The sequence below is a fragment of the Pogoniulus pusillus genome, chromosome Z (assembly GCF_015220805.1).
Source record: "Pogoniulus pusillus isolate bPogPus1 chromosome Z, bPogPus1.pri, whole genome shotgun sequence".
In the NCBI taxonomy this organism is placed as follows: Eukaryota; Metazoa; Chordata; class Aves; order Piciformes; family Lybiidae; genus Pogoniulus; species Pogoniulus pusillus.
This window is the reverse complement of record NC_087309.1, coordinates 15,465,329-15,483,915: the sequence shown is the minus strand read 5'-3', so window position 1 is coordinate 15,483,915 and position 18,587 is coordinate 15,465,329. Positions and strand designations below refer to the sequence as shown.

The following is an 18,587-nucleotide window of genomic DNA, read 5'->3' as shown; positions in this document are numbered from 1 at the left end:
GTTGTGTGTCCTGTGCTCACCACTCAAAATCTCTGCAGCCATTTGCCCCAACTCTGCCATGCTTTACTGGCTCCCAGCACTGCCCAGGGCCTAGCCTCAAGTGCAACTGCTGCTTTACCTGGCAGCTGCCCTCTGCAACCCCCAAATGAGAGAAGATCCTCTACTGTTCTTCAGCCCTCTTAAGCTGCTGCACATATCTGGCAGATGATGATTTGCTGTAGCAGCCCTAATAAAAGGTCAGCTCTCACAATGAAGCAGAGATGTCAGTACCTACCACCTCACCTCATGCTTCAGTAATATGTTCTTTTGAGAGTGAGATGTGAATTACCGATAATGCCAGTAAATGCCATCTTCCTCTGCAGTATGTCACTTCCTACTCTTGGAGTTCCATGTTGTGTGTCCATGGCACCAGTCCTGGGACTGCAGTCATGTGCTTGACAGACCTACCAACTTACTTAAATACTTCCTAGAAAAGTTAAGAATGTTGATGCCTCCCTGGGGGCAGGTAGCTTCTGTACTGTTTTAATCCCATGATGCCTCCAACTTGTAAGGCTGTTGCAGGCCCACTCCTTATTTTCAATGGAGATGGAAGAATTCCTGCAGGAGCAGGGCATCCACTTCCCAGTTTGCATGCCTTCAGAGTGGAGAAAAGGGGTTGGGTTTGGGGTTTTTTTTTTGGGTGGGGTTTGGAGATGCTGCCACAGAAGTTGTCAGATTCCTTTCAAATACTGGTAGTTAAAGTCTAACCTGTGAGTAACGCATGGGGTTCCAAAGTGATGCTGCACAGCTGTGCCAGGATTCAGGAGACTCTATAGTTTAGTTTTCTAATTTTTTATGCTTCCTTTCATTAAAAAAAAAAAAATCCCACCAGAATCAGATTTCTGTTTGAGAATATCTTTGTTCTTCTCTGCGCTCTGCCAAAGTAGGTGTTAGTGATTTAGGTGGGAATTAACTTGACAAGGCAGGAATTATACAAATAGAGTTACTTTTATTTTCTCAAAAAGCCCCACCCCCAAACTACATACTAAACTAATTCAATTTTATTTACAGGTTCTAATTCGGTTGGGAATTTCCACAAAGATGCTTGTAAGCAATTTTGATAATCTGGGAAAGTCAGAAAATGGAACAGGCTAAGCCACAAGATAGCTTTGCTTCAATTTGAAATCAGAGGCAGAATAGAGAGCCCTATGAAAAGGCTGAGGGATTTACTCATGAGTCAAGAACTTGGAGATGGTCCCTAGATCTCCTTTACAGCAATCTGGAAACTACAAGTTACAATCCAATTGTGGAACCACGAGGACTAAGTCCAATGCTAATGGAGCTTGCCAAAGTGTCTACAGACACCAGTAGGACAAGGGAGGTTATTCTTCCCCTGTACTCAGCACTGGTCAGGCCACACCTTGAGTCCTGTGTCCAGTTCTGGGCCCCTCAATTCAAGAGAGATGTTGAGGTGCTGGAACGTGTCCAGAGAAGGGCAACAAAGCTGGTGAGGGGCCTGGAGCACAAATCCTATGAGGAGAGGCTGAGGGAGCTGGGGTTGTTTAGCCTGGAGAAGAGGAGGCTCAGGGGTGATCTTATTACTGTCTACAACTACCTGAAGGGGCATTGTAGCCAGGTGGGGGGGTGGCCTCTTCTCCCAGGCAACCAACAATAGAACAAGGGGACACAGTCTCAAGTTGTGCCAGGGTAGGTATAGGCTGGATGTTAGGAGGAAGTTCTTGCCAGAGAGAGTGATTGGCATTGGAATGGGCTGCCCAGGGAGGTGGTGGAGGCACCGTCCCTGGGGGTCTTCGAGAAAAGACTGGATGAGGCACTTAGTGCCATGGTCTAGTTGATTGGCTAGGGCTGGGTGCTAGGTTGGACTGGCTGATCTTGGAGGTCTCTTCCAACCTGGTTGATTCTATGATTCTATGATTCCGTGAGGCAGATCTCATGGGGCGGTGCTGCCTTAGCAGTGCAGAGAAAAGCTGTATTGCTGGCATCTTCCTGCCAATGGCAGCAGTTTACAGCAGAGGCAGGGTCCTTCTCTCTCAGGGGTAGTGAGCAGGAAACCAAGGTACACTGCTCTGAGAGGAAGCTGGCTCAAGGTTTCACAGGCAACTCTCTCAAATGGACCTAATGGACTTACTGGACTCACAGGACTGCTGAAGAACTGCATGTGCTTTCTGATCACTCTATTTATAAGGTCTATCCTAGACAACGTGTCCAGTGCCAATATATACTGGGCATGGAGAATCCAGTCAATTACCAGCCCAGATTCCAGTTCAGACTTTCCCATGAGTGAGTACACATGTGGAAGCAGGAGGAAAAGGGCACCTTTTGCCGTTCCCTGTTTAAGCCTTCAGTGTGCCTTCATCTTCCTTCATTCAAATCTCTGCTGACAGAGGGGGAAGGGAGTTTGGAGTGCCCCACTACCATTAGGATAGCAGATTAGCAGATAGAAGCAAGCCTAGGCCTATAATCCATCAGTGTACTATATGTCTCTTACCAAAGAATATTCCAGACCAAAATTTCTTAAGTTGTTTCTGCTACCGTTGCATCCTGTATTTTAATTTTTATGAACATACAGATATCTGGTGTTTTGTTCTGCTTTGCTTTTCTCCAGAATGTGAGCTTTTTTTTTTTTTTTTTTTTTTTTTTTTTTTTTTTTTTTTTTTTTTTGTAGATTTTTTACACAAGGAGATTGAATAATTTCTTCAGATCACAAAAAGATCTAGCCCTGCCCAGGTCTGCCCAATGTCTCAGAGACCTAGTGTCTCTGGTTATGCAAAGCAGATTTTGTTGAGAACTACTCCTTCATTTCTCCACCTGCAGTGTGAAGTAACAGTGTGCTCCAGCAGTACTCCAGCATGTGTCCATTACCCACTTGGCTACCCTCCAGCTGGTCCGTATGGGTCCATGGAGAATGCGACTGTCACAGGGTAGAAGTCTGCACCACTGGCTGTCCTTTCTCATTTCTGCTGTCCAGGACAGGCTGATTGTGAAGATCAATGAAGAGCTTGTGGATTAAAACACCAGCAAGACTTCCCAGAACTGGAGCTGTGACTGGGATCCACCACCAATGAGGTCCAGCTCTAAAATAAAACACAGAAGAGGCATCTGATGAGCCAGACTGGAACTGCTGGCACATGGCTCACAGGCAATCTGTGTGAGCAGAGTTGTCTAATAACACTTCACATACTGGGCCCTACAGCTGGCTTAGACAAATTTTCTATCCAGCAGTGTAATTGCTAGAGGGAGGGTTACTTTTCCCACTATCCTGAGAAAACCTGCACTCTAGGCAGGGTTTTTGTTCTCTTATAAAATGGTCTATGTGGTCTTGGTTGGTGTGACTGTCAGATACACACTCATCTTTTCCCTCCCTTTTTTACAATAACATCTGCATTTCCTCTACCAAGGTCTTAAGGATACTTTGTGGAAGTGTAATGAAAATTGTAGGATCATAGAATGGTTTGGATTGGAAGAGACCTTAAAGGTCATCTAGTTCCAGCTGCCTGCTATGGGCGGGACACCTACTAGGAGACCAAATTACTCGAGGTCATATCCAACCTGACTGTGAACACTCCCAGAGCTGGAAGCTCCATGACTTCTCCAGGCAACCTGTTCCAATGCCTTACCACCCTTGTGGTGAAGACTTTCTTCCTGATGTTTAATATAAATCTAGCATCTTCCATTTTAAAGCCCTCTCCAACTATTCGAATACTGGAAGGCTGCTATAAGAATTCCCTGGAACCTTCTCTTCTCCAAGCTGACCAAGCCCAGGTCTTATGGCATGTCTTAATAGAAAAGGTGCTGCAACTCTCTGATGGTCTTTGTGGCTCTCATCTGGACCTTGTCTAACAGTTCCATTTCCTTCTTGTGTTGGGGGCTCCATATCTGGACACAGTACTCCAGGTGAAGTCTCAAGAGAGCAGAGCAGAGTAGAAGGCAGGATAGGAAACTCTGCTAATGTCCAAAGGTAAGCTTTCATCTACAGATGCAGACTTCTAAATTTAGGAAAGCTATTCAGCAATCCAGATGCAAGTACCTCCTTTCATGTGAGCTGACTCATTCTGTGGCTCTCCAGTCACTGTAATAACCATTTAGATCTCCAGGTAACAGGTAGCCACACTGGAGAATGAGCGTACCCTAAATTTTGTGTACATAATGTGAAGGCTCCATTATGCTCAATCTTTGTGCTCTGAGAATGAAGAATGCACTTGGCAGTGATACAATCATTTGGTTAAAAATAAAAGGCTTCATGACTTTTGTCTTGGGGTTATCTCCTCTCCTTGTAAGCTGAGCAGTGTAAAAGCAAATTGTTACTCACGTGAAAACATCCATCCCCCAGCCTGCAATTGCTGTGAAGATTCTGGGGGGCAGGTCCCTGGAGGGATTTATGGCATAGCCTGTGTTCATCCCCATCCCCAGGCCAATGCCAAGAACCAGGATACCCGTGAGCAGGGCCTGAGTGCCTTTCAGTGCTTCGTTGTTCTTTTCATCATGGATTACCAGAATGCCAAGAAGTAGCATCACTGTTGCTGTAAACTGCAGGAGCATAAAACAGAGAACAGGTCAGGAGAGAGAATGAGGAAGGCAGAAAGATCTTGCTCAGACTTCCCAGCATGCAAGGGCAGGTGGGATTCATGGTCTGATCAGCTCTGAGAGGATTGTGATGTTATTCCCTCATCACAGTTGAGCTGAAGAAAATTCTTGACTCATTTCCCAGCATAAACATCTCCACCTCATCACCAAAAATATTCTAGCACTGGTACAATTCTTAGCATTGTCCTCTCCCTACACTTTCCAAGTTAGGTGCATTGATTATTTTAAGTACATTTCATCTAACAGAGCCATAGCAAACTGCTACGAAGACAAATCTGGTTCTCCCTAGAGGGAATAGTGTTTATATTACCTGTTGCATTAACCCTTTCAGGACTAAAAGCAGATACCAAATTCTTATCTGGGAAACAGTCTGTGACAGCACATAGCTGGCATTTGTAAATCTGCAGCGCTCAGGACATCAGGAATGCTGGTTTAAGTACAGGCAATGTCTCTTTCTACTTTGGGAAATGCAGATAGGGAGCCCTGCACTGCTTACAGAGATGCCAGCAACATCAGAAACTCTTCATCTCTTGGCAATGCACTGATACTGCCGTTTGCCTTTTTGTGCAGCAAGGACACTGCATGTTCCACAGAAGGCTGAGTGGTCAGGTCCCCACCTGTAAGCTCTCCAGCTCTCACCATCTGCTGCATCATGCCCAGACAAGCATTTTATCAGCTCAGATACAAAAGCTTAGGTTTCCTCAGATTTCAGCTGGAAGTGAATCTTTCTTCACCAGCATCCCAGTGTTTTATGACCCCTGAAGCATCTCCTTCCTGTTTCTGGACACCTAGATGTTATGCCGTATGCAGTCTATATTTGACTGTTCACACCCTACAGGGGTTTCAGTCCAGGCAGGCTGTGTCATGTGCAGTCCTAGGACCTCTCTGCTGGTGGGAAGCAACCAGCAGAGCTGCCTGAGAGTGTGGAGTGAGGGAAGGATCCAAACAAGAGAAAGAACAGCTCAGAGAAATGCCCAAAGCCCAACAGACATGGTCCCCGATATGCTTCTCGCATCCCATGGCTCAGATTGCACGCAGGGAAGACATTTGGAGGACACTTGGACCAAGCAGCAAAGCAGCCTGCACTGTTACTTTTTAGGCTTCCTCATCCAACAAAGTGCCTACCTAGAGGTAGGCACCTGCCTAGAGGGCTTCTTGGAGCAGAAGTTGTGATTGTGTCTGCACACATAGTAGCATTAGTCTCCTGTACCAGATCTGCAGTAGTACCTGTTACCTGATACCCACTTTAGCATACCAGGACAGTCCTCACTGACCTCTGTGAAGAAGCCCCCCAGCAAGGATACATAGGGAGCAGGGTAAGTGGAGAAGATCGACGCTGTGGCATTTGGTCCAGTCACTGTAAAGTTACCCTTGGTGTAGTCATACAAAGCATCTAGAAAAAAGTGGGAATTATGGGAGTTAGCACAGAACTCATCCCACATGGCATGAAAGCAAGTCCACCTACTGCCTTCATCAGAGATGCCAAGGAGGAGAGCAATGGGAGGTACGGATGTGACACACCCATCACAGGGCATGATCTCACTGGTATCTGCTACCTGCAGACTTTGGACTGCAATTGCTCCCTTATGCCTGTCAGCTCCATGTCCCTGCTCCAGGAGGGACACTCTGGATAGAATCATAGAATCATAGAATCAACCAGGTTAGAAGAGACCTCCAAGATCAGCCAGTCCAACCTAGCACCCAGCCCTAGACAGACCATGGCACCGAGTGCCTCATCCAGGCTTTTCTTGATCACCTCCAGAGATGGTGACTCCACCACCTCCCTGGACAGCTCATTCCAATGCCAATCACTCTCTCTGGCAAGAACTTCCTCCTAACATCCAGGCTATACTTCCCCCCGGCACAACTTGAGACTGTGTCCCCTTGTTCTGTTGTTGGTTGTCTGGAAGAAGAGGCCACCCCCACCTGGCTACAGCCTCCCTTCAGGGAGTTGGAGACAGCAATGAGGTCACCCCTGAGCCTCCTCTTCTCCAGGCTAAACCACCCCAGCTCCCTCAGCCTCTCCTCAGAGGGTTTGTGTTCCAGGCCCCTCACCAGCTTTGTTGCCCTTCTCTGGACATGTTCCAGCACCTCAACATCTTTCTTGAATTGAGGGACCCAGAACTGGACACAGTACTCAAAGTGTGGTCTGACCAGTGCTGAGTACAGGGGAAGAATAACCTCCCTTGTCCTACTGGCCACACTGTTCCTGATGCAGGCCAGGATGCCATTGGCTCTCTTGGCCACCTGGGCACACTGCTGGCTCATCTTCAGCCTACTATCTACCAGTACCCCCAGGTCCCTTTCTGCCTGGCTGCTCTCCAGCCACTCTGTCCCCAGCCTGTAGTGCTGCTTGGGGTTGTTGTGGCCAAAGTGCAGAATCCTGCACTTGGCCTTGTTCAATCTCATCCCATTGGCCTCTGCCCACCCATCCAGCCTGTCCAGGTCCCTCTGCAGGGCTCTCCTACCTTCCAACAGATCCACACCTGCTCCTAGCACTTCCATCCCTGTGCCACTCAGAGACAGTGACAAGCTGGAGCAAACATGTAATGAGTCCTCTGCTCATTACTCATAGAGTATTAGAAGTATAGAACAGTTTGGGTTGGAAGGCACCTCCAAAGGTCATCCAGTCCAACCCTCTCCTCAGTCATCAGGGACATCCACAACTAGATCAGGTTGCCCAGAGCCTTGTCAAGCCTCAGTTTAAATTTCTCCAGGGATGGGGCCCCAACCACCTCCCTGGGCAACCTGTTCCAGTGTTCTATTATCCTCGTGGTAAAGAATTCATTCTTAACATCTGATCTAGATCTGCGCTTCTCTAGTTTGAAGCCATTGCCCCTCATTCTGTCACTGCAGGCCTTTGTTAACCATCTCTCTCCAGCCTTTCTGTAGGCCCCTTCAAGTACTGGAAGATTGATAGTAGGTCTAACTGGAGCCTTCTCTTCTCTGGGCTGAACAATCCCAGCTCCTTCATCAGAGGTGCTCCAACCCTCTGACCATTTTCTTGGTCCTTCTCTGGATCAACTCCATCAGGTCCATGTTCTTCCTACATTGAGGGCTCCAGAGCTGGACTCAGTACTCCAGATGAGGCCCCACCATAGCAGAGCAAATTGGCAGTATCACCTCTCTTGATCTGCTGGCAATGCTCTTCTGATGCAGCCCAGGATGTGATTTGCCTTCTGGACTGCAAGCTCACACTGCTCCTATCCAGCCTCTCATCCATCAGCACCCCCAAGCCCTTTTCCACAGGGCTGCTTTCTATCACCTCATCCCCCACGATGTATTGATGGTGAGGATTGTTCTGGCCCAGGTACAGAACCCTGCAGTTGCTCTTGTTGAACTTCATGAGGTTCACCTGGGACGACTCGTCCAGCTTGTCCAGGTACCTCTGGGTGACATCCTGTCCCGCTGGTATATCAACATCACCACTCAGCTTGGTGTCATCTACACACCTGCTGATGGTGCACTCAATGCCTTTGTCTGTATCACTGATAAAAGTATTAAACAACACAGGTCCCAGTACAGACACCTGAGGGACAGCACTTGTCACTGCTCTCCATCTGGATTTCGAGCCATTGAGCACCACCCTCTGGATGCAGCCAATTCTTTATCCACTGAAGAGTCCACTCATCACATCCATCTCTCCAACTTGGCAAGCAGGATGTTGTGGGGGACTGTGTCAAAGGCCTTGCAGAAGCCCAGACCATAGGTCATCCGTTGTCCACTGACATAGTCACTTTATCATAGAGGCCACTATGTTAGGCAGGATTTACCCCTAGTAAAGCCATCCTGGCTGTCTTGAATCACCTCCTGCCCTCTGTGTGCCTTAGCATGGCATCTGGGAGGTGAGGCTGACAGAATGGTAGTTCCTGGGGCTCTTCTTTCTGCCATTTTTGAAAATGGCTGTCATGTTTCCTTCCTTCCAATCCCCAGGGAATCATAGAATCAACCAGGTTGGAAGACACCTTCAAGATACTTCAGTCCAATCTATCACCCTAGCTCTATCTGATCAACTAGACCATGGCACTAAGTGCCTCCTCCAGTCTTTTTTTGAACACCTCCAGGGACAGCTACTCCACCACCTCCCTGGGCAGCCCATTCCAATGCCAATCACTCTCTCTGGCAACAACTTCCTCCTAACGTCCAGCCTATACCTCCCCTGGCACAGCTTGAGGCTGTGTCTCGAGCAGCTTCACCTGACCACCAGGACTTTTCAGATATCATAGAGAGTGGCTTGGCAACTACATCAGCTGTTTCCCTCTGGACTCTGGGATGCATTTTGTCAGGTTCTTGTATATCTTGTCAGGACTTGTATATCTTGAGGTTCCTCAGATGATCACACGCCTTGTCTTTGCTCACAGTGTGAGGGACTCTGACTCCCTGGTATCCATCTTGTGGGCCATGAACATGAGAGCCATGAGGAGAGGGGTTGCCAGTGTAGACAAAGAAAAAGAAGTTGTTGAGAATCTCAGCCTTCTTCTGGCCCATTGATACCAGTTCCCCACAGTTGCTCATCACGAGGGGCACCCACTGTCTTGTTTTCCACAGACCAGCAGAGCCCCACTGAGCTCCAACTGTACTCAATCTATGGTTGTCTATCTAACTTAAGTCCTTACAAGCTTAAGTCCTGGAAAAGAAATGCTCACAAAATGCAGCTTCTGGCCTTGAATCAAGAAAAGGTTTTGAGAGTGGTAATGCCATAAGGAGAAGCTGTGCTCTCCAGGAGCTGCACTTCCCTCCAAAGATGTCTGGTCCCTGTGCTGGACTTGTGCTATGAAGGTTTATTCCACAAGCCAGAAACTCAACCTGCTTACCAGACATCACAGTGTGTACTTGTCATGGATGGAGTTGACCCTGCTGCTGTTATTTATACCATGCTGCAGTCATGCCAGCCTCAAAAAAGAGAAGTACTGGCCAGAGCAAAGTGTTATCAGGTTTGAAGTTCACACTGTAACATCAGAGGCTTCCTGTGACAGTTGCTGCCTCTGCATTCCAGGTTCCTGGGTGTTGGTCTTTTCTGCTGTGATGGCAGTGGGGCAAGAAGGGATGAGGGAGTAGTTTTCTGGCTTGGGCTTTTGGGTCACTTGCTTCTGCTTGATGCTGCTTTGTCTTTGCCTTTTTCTGCAAACACATTTTACACCATGATTTTCTGGTTTTGCTCAGTAAACTCTATTCTGATCTCACTTGTTTTTTGTGTGTCTCAATTGCAAGTTTTTGTGGGTTACTTTTCCCTGGCTTCTATGTTGGGAAAACAGAAATAGACAAGTTGACCCACTTGTTTGGTTTGACCCATTTGTTCTGATTTAAACTGTCATAGTACTGTGAAATGAAATATTTTTGACAAACCAAGTTAAGACTGAAATGGTGCCCACAGCAGCTTCTCTGATGGAAGTTGCAACCATACCATAGTACAAGCCGAAGACAGTGGCTGCTGCCACGAAGGAGCCCAAGAACTGGCCCATCAGATAAGCTGGGAGCTTTCTCCAGGGTAGATTTCCTAAGAGGCAGTGTGTGAAGGTGATGGCAGCATTCAGATGAGCTCCTGCAAAAGTACAGCAAAAGAAAGTGACCTCAGCCCCAATGCGACTCTCGTGGAGTGTGCCCCACACCCCACAGTAACCACCCAGACCTTACTCCAGAACACCAAGACTCTCTCAAGGCAAGGTCTCCTTCCTGCATAGACTCAAAGCTGATCCATTTTCCCTTCTTAAAATTCTCTAAGATAATTCTATCTCACCTGCCAGAGATACCTCTCCTGGCACTGCATGAGTTTCCCTCTCTATGGGCCTCTCTCTATTCACCTTAAAAGGAGACTAGAGACACTATTTAAATTGCCACACGTAAACAAGGCAAATCCTATCACAAACAATTGCAATGCCTTCTGAACTCATCTGATAGACAAGACAAGAAGGACTTCTTCCTGGCAGAGCTGAGCACTCCTGCTGATGGGAGCTGTGGGTTCTTAGCTCATCTGTCGGGCAAGGTGTAAGTAAGATGCTGGGAAAACACATTTGTATAGGGTTAACAATCCAGGGGGAGTAACCCTGAGCCTGACTCTAGGTAGTCTTGACCCCTCCCCAGGGGTGGGTCTGAACACCACCAGCTGATGGTTTGCCCACTCCCCCTTCCTGTCCCATAAAAGCAGGGGGACTTCCTGCTTCACTCTCTGCAGCTCTCTCTGCATCACTCTGTGTCATGGAGAGTAGCAGAAGCCCTTAGCAGGCCTCCCTGTTGTGAAGGTTATAGTGTCTCACATTAATGCCAGGAGCATCGCAAAACCAAAACAATCCTTCAGTCCCATGAGAAAGTCTCTCCCTAGTCGAGATAAAAGGTAAACAATGGCCACTGTTTTGGTTAGGGGGAAAGGCAGTTCTCATGCCCGCTCCACACCTGGTGTGGGCCGAGCTTGGGGTGGTCTTAGAAATTGTTTTGGTAAGAATTCTCCAATTGTATGGATTGATTATAACTTTGTGCCCATCTGTAAGAATAATGTAAAGTAGCCTGGACTGGAGGGTTACACCTCTTTTGAACATTATAAAAACGGTGTGCCTTCCTGGATCGGGAGCTTGAGCTTGCTTGCTTGCTCCTACCTGCTCCCACCTGCTCACTCGCTAGCCTGCCTGTCTGCCTTGCTCCTGCCGTGGTGACCTCTCGCTCCTGATCGGCCCTGCCCGACGAGGGGCCCGCAGAGGCCTGAAGCTGCTTGGGCCTGATCCTGATGAACAAAGGGACACCGCCCAAACTTCGAATCCTGCTAATCTGAACCGCTGAATTGTGAGTAAACCAAAGAAAGAACTCCTCACCTAAAGACTGAGTAACTTCAAAGACTCAAAAGAACTCTAAAGAAATCACAGACTCTCTTTCATTTGCTATTTTCTGAAATGTTATTCTACAACTTCAAACCTAAAAGAACTCACGTGGGGAATTTAGTTCGGGAGGGGGATCTCCGTGTTTGAGCAATAAATCACTTGAAATTCACAAGTGAGCCTTCGCGTATTTTCTCCTAATCCTCCCAAACTACCTTCCGTGACACTCTGCTCCATATACACCACCATTACCATCTGTTCCTGGTTTCTCTTTGTTACACCACGTCAACATCACCCACGAGGCAGACCAAGCCATCACGATCGGGTTGTATCTACACCATTTTGTATTTGCTATTTTCCCTTCCCTAACCTTTGTAACTTCCCTACCTCAGATACCTTTCTAAGTTATTGTTAAACTTTTCTTTTTAACTTCCAAACTGAGTGAAATTGATTTATTTGGGTGTGCTTACCTCTCTCTCTCTCTCTCCATCTAATTCCTTCCTTTTGGGAAAGAAGGGGAAGAGGGAAGGGCACATTTTATAAAATCATTATTGGTTCTATCAGATTTATCTGAGTCTCTGGAAATTTAAATTAGAACCGAGACAACATTGCAAAATCTACCACTGATGCCCCAGGTCTTTGTGTTTGGAAGGCAGCTCCTGCACAGGGCTGTCAGCAGAGTCTCAGGCTACTACTTAGATGTCCCTTGCATTGAGAAGGTGTTGCCAGAATGGTCCACCCTGTCTAGACCATGGCTGATCTCACTAGTGTGGCCCAGTCCTTGTCCTTCCCTTGCAGATTTTGTAATCTTGGACTGCATTTCATTGCATGTCATAGTATGTATGTTTCATACAAAGCTTCCCTGTTTTGAGGCGACACTTTCTACAGAGCAGGCTGGTTATCACAAGGCTGTATTCAGAGAAAGATAAAGTGAATGCAAGTTTTGTATCCTCAGTGCAAGCCAGTTTTGTTCTCCATCTTCCCTGAGTCCAAAGGAAATAATTTGCTCTTCCTGTCTAGGAGGTGTAAACTTTGGGGGTCAGTAAATGTTCCAATCTTAGTGGACATTTCCTGCTCCAGACTCAGAAAAGTGTAAAATGTCAACACAGATCTTCTCACCAAAGTGCAGAAGAGAGTGGAAGTGCATGTACTGCCTGCTACAGTCCCATAACCACAACTGAAATAGAGAAAGATCCCTTTTTCTTTGGTCCTCTGATGCTTTGCAGGTATGACCATCTGTCCCAGAGGTCACAAGAAGCATCCTGTAACAAAAACGAAGCCAAATTACAATGCCAATGCAGCTGGCTTCAGAATCATACTCTTGCTGAGCTGAGACTCTTCACCTTTCCATCCTCAGGAAATCAGCTCCATCTCAAATGTTACAAGGACCTACTTTCCTCATCCTACTTTCCCTGTATTATCTCCACCAAGTCTAAAAAGACAAGGAGTCCAACAGCTGACTGCTCTTGGGAAAGTCTTCCTCTACAAGCCATCCCCAGCCTTGGACATCTCTCTCCTCCAACATTTCAGGAGCAATGACTTGCCTTAATTTTCTGCTCACTGGAGTTCTTAATGTCTTCTTCTGGGGCAAATGAATGCAGAAGTTGCACAAGGCACATTAATGCCCTGGTATGTGAGAGGTACCATCCCAAGGCCCTGAAATTCCAGCTTCTAAGTTCACATGGGGCGGGTGCCCAAGGGTGTGGATGATAAGGATAAAATTTATATACCATTCCTAGTTGCAACATCAGCACTGAGGTCTGCTTTGCAATAAATTATTTACTTCCTCACAGATCATATCAGCAGCATGTTTTCAGTCCTCCTTGTCTTCTTGGGCCATGACAGCTCATCCCAAGTGCCTAATGAAGGCACTTCTGAAACTGGGCTCTGATGATGGCAACTGGAAGGGATGGTTGAGCCTCTGCCACTCTCCCTGTCCTACTTCCCTCTGTCTCAGTTTAGAACATGCATTTGGGATCAGCTTACTGTAGATATGCTGTGTCTGCTTCATCCCATGCTTCTAACCCTGCCAGACTATTGACTACTTGGCTTGACTCAGATCTAGTTTCTGCAGACTTAGCTCTGATAGCAGGATCACAAGGATGATCCTACTTATGATCTCCAGACCTACTCTGCTATTCTTTCTTGAGGACATTAAGACTTCCTTTTTTTTTCCTGATAAGAACATTGTCTCTGCTTGCCATGCCATCTTCCACCTTTCTGCAGCCCACTCCTGCTTTCCCCAATGCATGTGTCTTTTGTGGGACACAGACCTGTCCCATGCTCAAGTGTCCTGCTCACCAGAGATTCCTCCAGCCGCATGCATGCCCAGTGTAACACCAATGCCAAATCCCAAATTGATGCTCAGATGTTGCCCAAAGTCTCCTCTTCCTAACACCACTTGTGCCACGGAAGACAAGCCAAAGACCTAATGCACAGAGAGAGAAGAGAGTGTCAAAAACAGTGTTATTGCTGTGGTGGACTGAGCTTCTCTGCTGCTTTTCTTGCAATACTAACATATTCCTACAGACAGGAAGCCTCTACCATGCTTAAGGTCAGGAGATGAAGAAAGGACAAAAGAATGACCTTCTCCTGCAAGAACTGAGGTGGCACTGGGTTATTCCTCTGTAGTACCCATCACATCAAACCAGGTACTCTAGTCATGGTTGGATATAGGGAGAAAAACTGAATGCCTACACTGAGATCCAGTACTAGAGAGGAATCATTCACACCGCCATGGTAGGAACATCTGTGTCTGAAACCAGGCACATGATACATAGGAGTGTCACCACAGACAGCCCAGAGATGTCACCTAAGATAGATGAAATGAGGGTGGACACACTCTTACTGTCTTTGTTTTCCTGGTCTGCAAAAACCTGGCTTGTCCAGAAACCTAGTTTGTGCTGCACATAGCAATTTGTCATAATTGACCTTAATTTTAGTTATTTATTATGATGAAACACAAATTAAATACTGGCTTAGCTTTTCAAGGCATTTTTAGTGGTTAAAAGGGAAACTGGAAAACAATTAAAAAGTAAACACTCACCAGCAGGAAAAGAATCATAGAATCATAGAATCATAGAATCAGCCAGGTTGGAAGAGAGCTCCAAGATCATCCAGTCCAACCTAGCACCCAGCCCTAACCAATCAACTAGACCATGGCACTAAGTGCCTCATCCAGCATTTTCTTGAAGACCCCCAGGGACGGTGCCTCCACCACCTCCCTGGGCAGCCCATTCCAATGGGAAATCACTCTCTCTGTGAAGAACTTCTTCCTAATATCCAGCCTATACCTACCCTGGCACAACTTGAGACTGTGTCCCCTTGTTCTATTGCTGGTTGCCTGGGAGAAGAGGCCATCCCCCACCTGGCTACAATGCCCCTTCAGGTAGTTGTAGACAGTAATAAGATCACTCCTGAGCCTCCTCTTCTCCAGGCTAAACACCCCCAGCTCCCTCAACCTCTCCTCATAGGATTTGTGCTCCAGGCCCCTCACCAGCTTTGTTGCCCTTCTCTGGACATGTTCCAGCACCTCAACATCTTTCTTGAATTGAGAGGCCCAGAACTGGACACAGCACTCAAGACATATTCAACAAATTGCTCTGTCCTGAAAGCATATTGTTTCACTTTTTTAACATGGTCAGAAAGTGGAAACAATAGTTCTTTGCACAGTTCTTACACTGAAATCTGAAGAATGGCAACACCTCTTTTAGAGTGGCAACACTTCTTTTAGAGTCTCTGCGTTGCCAACGATGTAGGGCGTGGAGAGTGTGTCCTTTTCCTTGGGCTGCACCAATGTTTATCCAGGGCAACATAACCCTCTAAGAAAGTCAGTGTGTTCTCCAGTGTCTAAACTTTTGCCCTGGTCTGATTTAGTTTGACTGTGCTCATTTCAAGCTACTACACCTGGATCCAAATTTTATCTCATGCATTTGTTCTCTGTCTTCCTTTTTAGACATCACCAAAAAGCCCTGCTCTGCAGAGATATTGTTCTTACGACTCTCCTATACACAGAACACACTCTGTGCTCTGCATGGCACTAGAGCCTCTGTGGTGTGAGGCCTTCTCAGTTTACCTCAAACAAACGAGGTTTTGGGTTGTCCTGCACCACCTGCAAAGCCCCTTCAAAAACTCTGCCTTCTCTTTTCTGACTTTTCCTGTGCCACACTCAAGAGAAGCCAAATGTGTAAGGCACAGGTTTTGCAGGACAACACACAAGTGCGCAAGAGAGGAGTGTGGGGCAGGAGACGCTGCTGTTGCTGGACGTGCAATAGTGTGATAAAAAGCAAGCATCTCTAGAACATGCAATTTTTGCTCTTGAAAACAAGTGCCTTTATCTGTACAGAAAGCTAAATCAAAAGACCCTTGTGCTTGTATGAATCTTTTTTTTCTCCTGTGCACATCTTCAAGTACAAGTCATTAGAGTTATGCCCAACCCTTCTATGCCAGCTTCTGTCCAGTCCAAAGTATCTCAGCCCAGGTGTAGTAAGCTGGCACAGACAGCTACTGGCTCTTCTCAGAGGGAGGCTTTTATTTTCCTGTGTTGGTCCAACACACAAAGGCTTTTGTCTGAGTGGGCACCTCACCCTCACCAGGGATCCATTCTGACTGCAAAGTTTTGCTCACTCTCCCCATACAACTCCAAAGCAGCCTGAGAGCTCAAAACAACTTCATTTTTAGTGCCTGAAACAGATGCCTCAAGTAGGAGGGTAGCTGCTGAACTGTATGGATAAGGACAATTCATATGCCAGCATAAGAAAACAAAAAGTGAAATCCTGGCATGCCTTACACTCCATAATTACATTCCCTAATGGTGGGTTGCAGTTCTGGAGAGTTTCACAGTTGTTAATTATCCTGGCAATCCCCAAGATGAGGACAGATGAATGCTTTACATTCTGTAAATGGTTTCCATTTCACAGAGGCTGTCAGGGGTACAAGAGTCAGGGTCCACTCCCAGGCCTGTGCAGAACCTTCAAGTACACCATTGTCTCTGGCACAGCAGGAAGTCTCAATTCAGTGCATGGTACCTCTCAGTGGGTTGGCACTGCACAGCATTGCCCTATCTGACCAGGCACTGGTGGGTTTTTTTAATTTCATGCCCAGATTATTCCCCAGTTTTTCCCTAGAAGAGAACTGAAACAGTTGTTCATGCCCTCCCACTGCACCTCTCTCAGTGCCCACTGACTGCTGAGCAGAGCTTTCACTGTCCTGATTGCCTCTCCATCTCCCGATTCCCCCTGCTTATCACAGTATCACAGTATCACCAAGGTTGGAAGAGACCTCATAGATCATCAAGTCCAACCCTTTACCACAGAGCTCAAGGCTAGACCATGGCACCAAGTGCCACGTCCAATCCTGCCTTGAATAGCCCCAGGGACGGCAACTCCACCACCTCCCCGGGCAGCCCATTCCAGTGTCCAATGACTCTCTCAGGGAAGAACTTTCTCCTCACCTCCAGCCTAAATCTCCCCTGAGAGAAGAGAGCAACCTCCTCCTGGCCACAACCACCCCTCAGGTAGTTGTATCTCCCTGGTCATCAGATACTTTTACTTCTCCAAAGTGAAAAGGTTTTAATACCTTTGCATAACTGCTGAAGAACTTAAACACACTCAGATCAAATCCAAATGGTCTATCTGACAGGAAGCTGCTGCACCACCGGAGCAGAGAGGAGAGCACTAGCATCCAGCTGCTCATCAGCTTTGAGGATGGGGCAGGAAACCACTGACCTTACAGGATGCTGCTGCAAATGCTTACCCTCTCACCCACGCTGCACATACATGCACACACCACAGACACACGTATCTGAGCCCATCTCCTCCTTACCATGAGAATGAACATCCCCAGTGCCTCTGCCAGCAGCTCCCTCAAGGTACCACTATGAATTGTGAGTGCCTTCTGAATCTTCTCCAGCATTTTGCTCTCTGGCTCCAACCTGCAGCCACAGGAACTCCTGTTGTGACAGCAACAGCACACTTCATTGCACTGAGCTAAGCTGCCCTTTGAAACTTGGCACACTCCCTTCACCTCCAGACACCTTCATTCATTTGGTTAACTGTGAACGAGCCAATAAACCAGCAGCTAGTTTCAAAGCCTTCCCACACACACATGCCATCCTTTTAAAACTGTATGACAAGGATGTACTATTTCTGCTGCCAGGGCACCATGAACATTGTGCCTCTGCCAAGAGGCAGCCCATCTTCTGAGCAGTGACCTTCTCTGTAACCTTTTCCAGACTTTTGGCTCAGCCCTTGTGCTAGTTTGAGCCTAGCTTGACTGTTTTGGTGAGAAGAACTAGATTACAGGCTGTGAAAGGAAAACAATGGTGATGTCTACTTCACTCATAGGCTTGCTGAGAGATACAAGAAGAATCAAAACATAGATAAAAGCACTTCTGCTGGGGAGCTCCAAGCTGCATCTCTCTCTCTAACCACACCCTCTGTTTCTCTGCCATCTCTCTGATTAATCCACTTCGCTTCCTAACCCCCTGGCCAAACCTCCATTCTTCCTTGGGACTTGAGTAAGAGATTGCGAGGGGTAGGGGGAAGGTGAAAGGGTGGTTGGGAGCCCCTCCTGGGGACTCAGGTTTCTGGGAGGGGAGTTGTGTTTCTGTATTACCTTTTACCTTGTATATTTCTGTCTATAACTGTATATACTGTAAATATCTGCTTGTATATTGTGCCAGCTGTAAATAATAAGCTTCATTCAATTTCCAGAGCTGGCTGAGTCTAGTCTGGGTGATTTCCACAGTGTGGGGGCGTGAGGAACACCCAAACCATCACACCCTTCATTGTAACACAATGACTGATGGTTTGGTGCTAAATGCAGACATGTCCTGCAGCTCAGATAACACTAGTAGAGAGCCTTCCTGTCACCCCTCTGATGTGTCCTCTCATGAGAGACAAGGACAGACCAATCTCAGCAATGACCCCCAGAGACCTCCAGTCTCATCTGGCTGCCAGAGCAGAGCCCTCAGCCTGTTCTGATTCCCACTCCCATCTCCTGATTCCCTCTGCTTATCTCCCTTTTCACCAGATGCTCTTAATTTTGCACTGTGAAAATGTTTTAATGCCTTTGCTTAATCACTGAAGAACCTAAACCCACTTTTCCTGTGCACCTTGTGTGGTTCTTTATTGGTTTTCTTTTCTTTCCCCTCAACCTGCTGCAGCTTCTCTGTGCAATTCTGGACTGGTCAGAGTA

At 47.0% G+C, this 18,587-nt stretch overlaps 1 protein-coding gene across 1 annotated transcript; it reads right to left on the bottom strand.

Annotated features, from left to right (window-relative positions):
• Positions 1-2,656: 2,656 nt before the first annotated feature.
• Positions 2,657-17,303, bottom strand: LOC135193238 (aquaporin-7-like). The gene is made up of 6 exons (XM_064176806.1): positions 17,214-17,303; positions 13,692-13,818; positions 9,989-10,126; positions 5,859-5,977; positions 4,310-4,527; positions 2,657-3,074 (listed from the first exon to the last, which is right to left on the bottom strand). The coding sequence occupies exons 1-6, from the start codon at positions 17,301-17,303 to the stop codon at positions 2,915-2,917; spliced, it is 852 nt and encodes a 283-aa protein (XP_064032876.1). The 3' UTR covers positions 2,657-2,914.
• Between the last annotated feature and the right edge of the window lie 1,284 nt (positions 17,304-18,587).

Excerpts from the sequence above, each read along its gene's own strand:
- LOC135193238 (XM_064176806.1), bottom strand. The coding sequence starts at position 17,303 with ATGCTGGAGAAGATTCAGAAGGCACTCACAATTCATAGTGGTACCTTG. Across the intron at positions 10,127-13,691 it reads TGCGGCTGGAGGAATCTCTG|GAGCTCATCTGAATGCTGCC; the intron begins GTGAGCAGGACA and ends GTACTTTTGCAG. Across the intron at positions 3,075-4,309 it reads TGGGGGATGGATGTTTTCAC|AGCTGGACCTCATTGGTGGT; the intron begins GTGAGTAACAAT and ends GTTTTATTTTAG.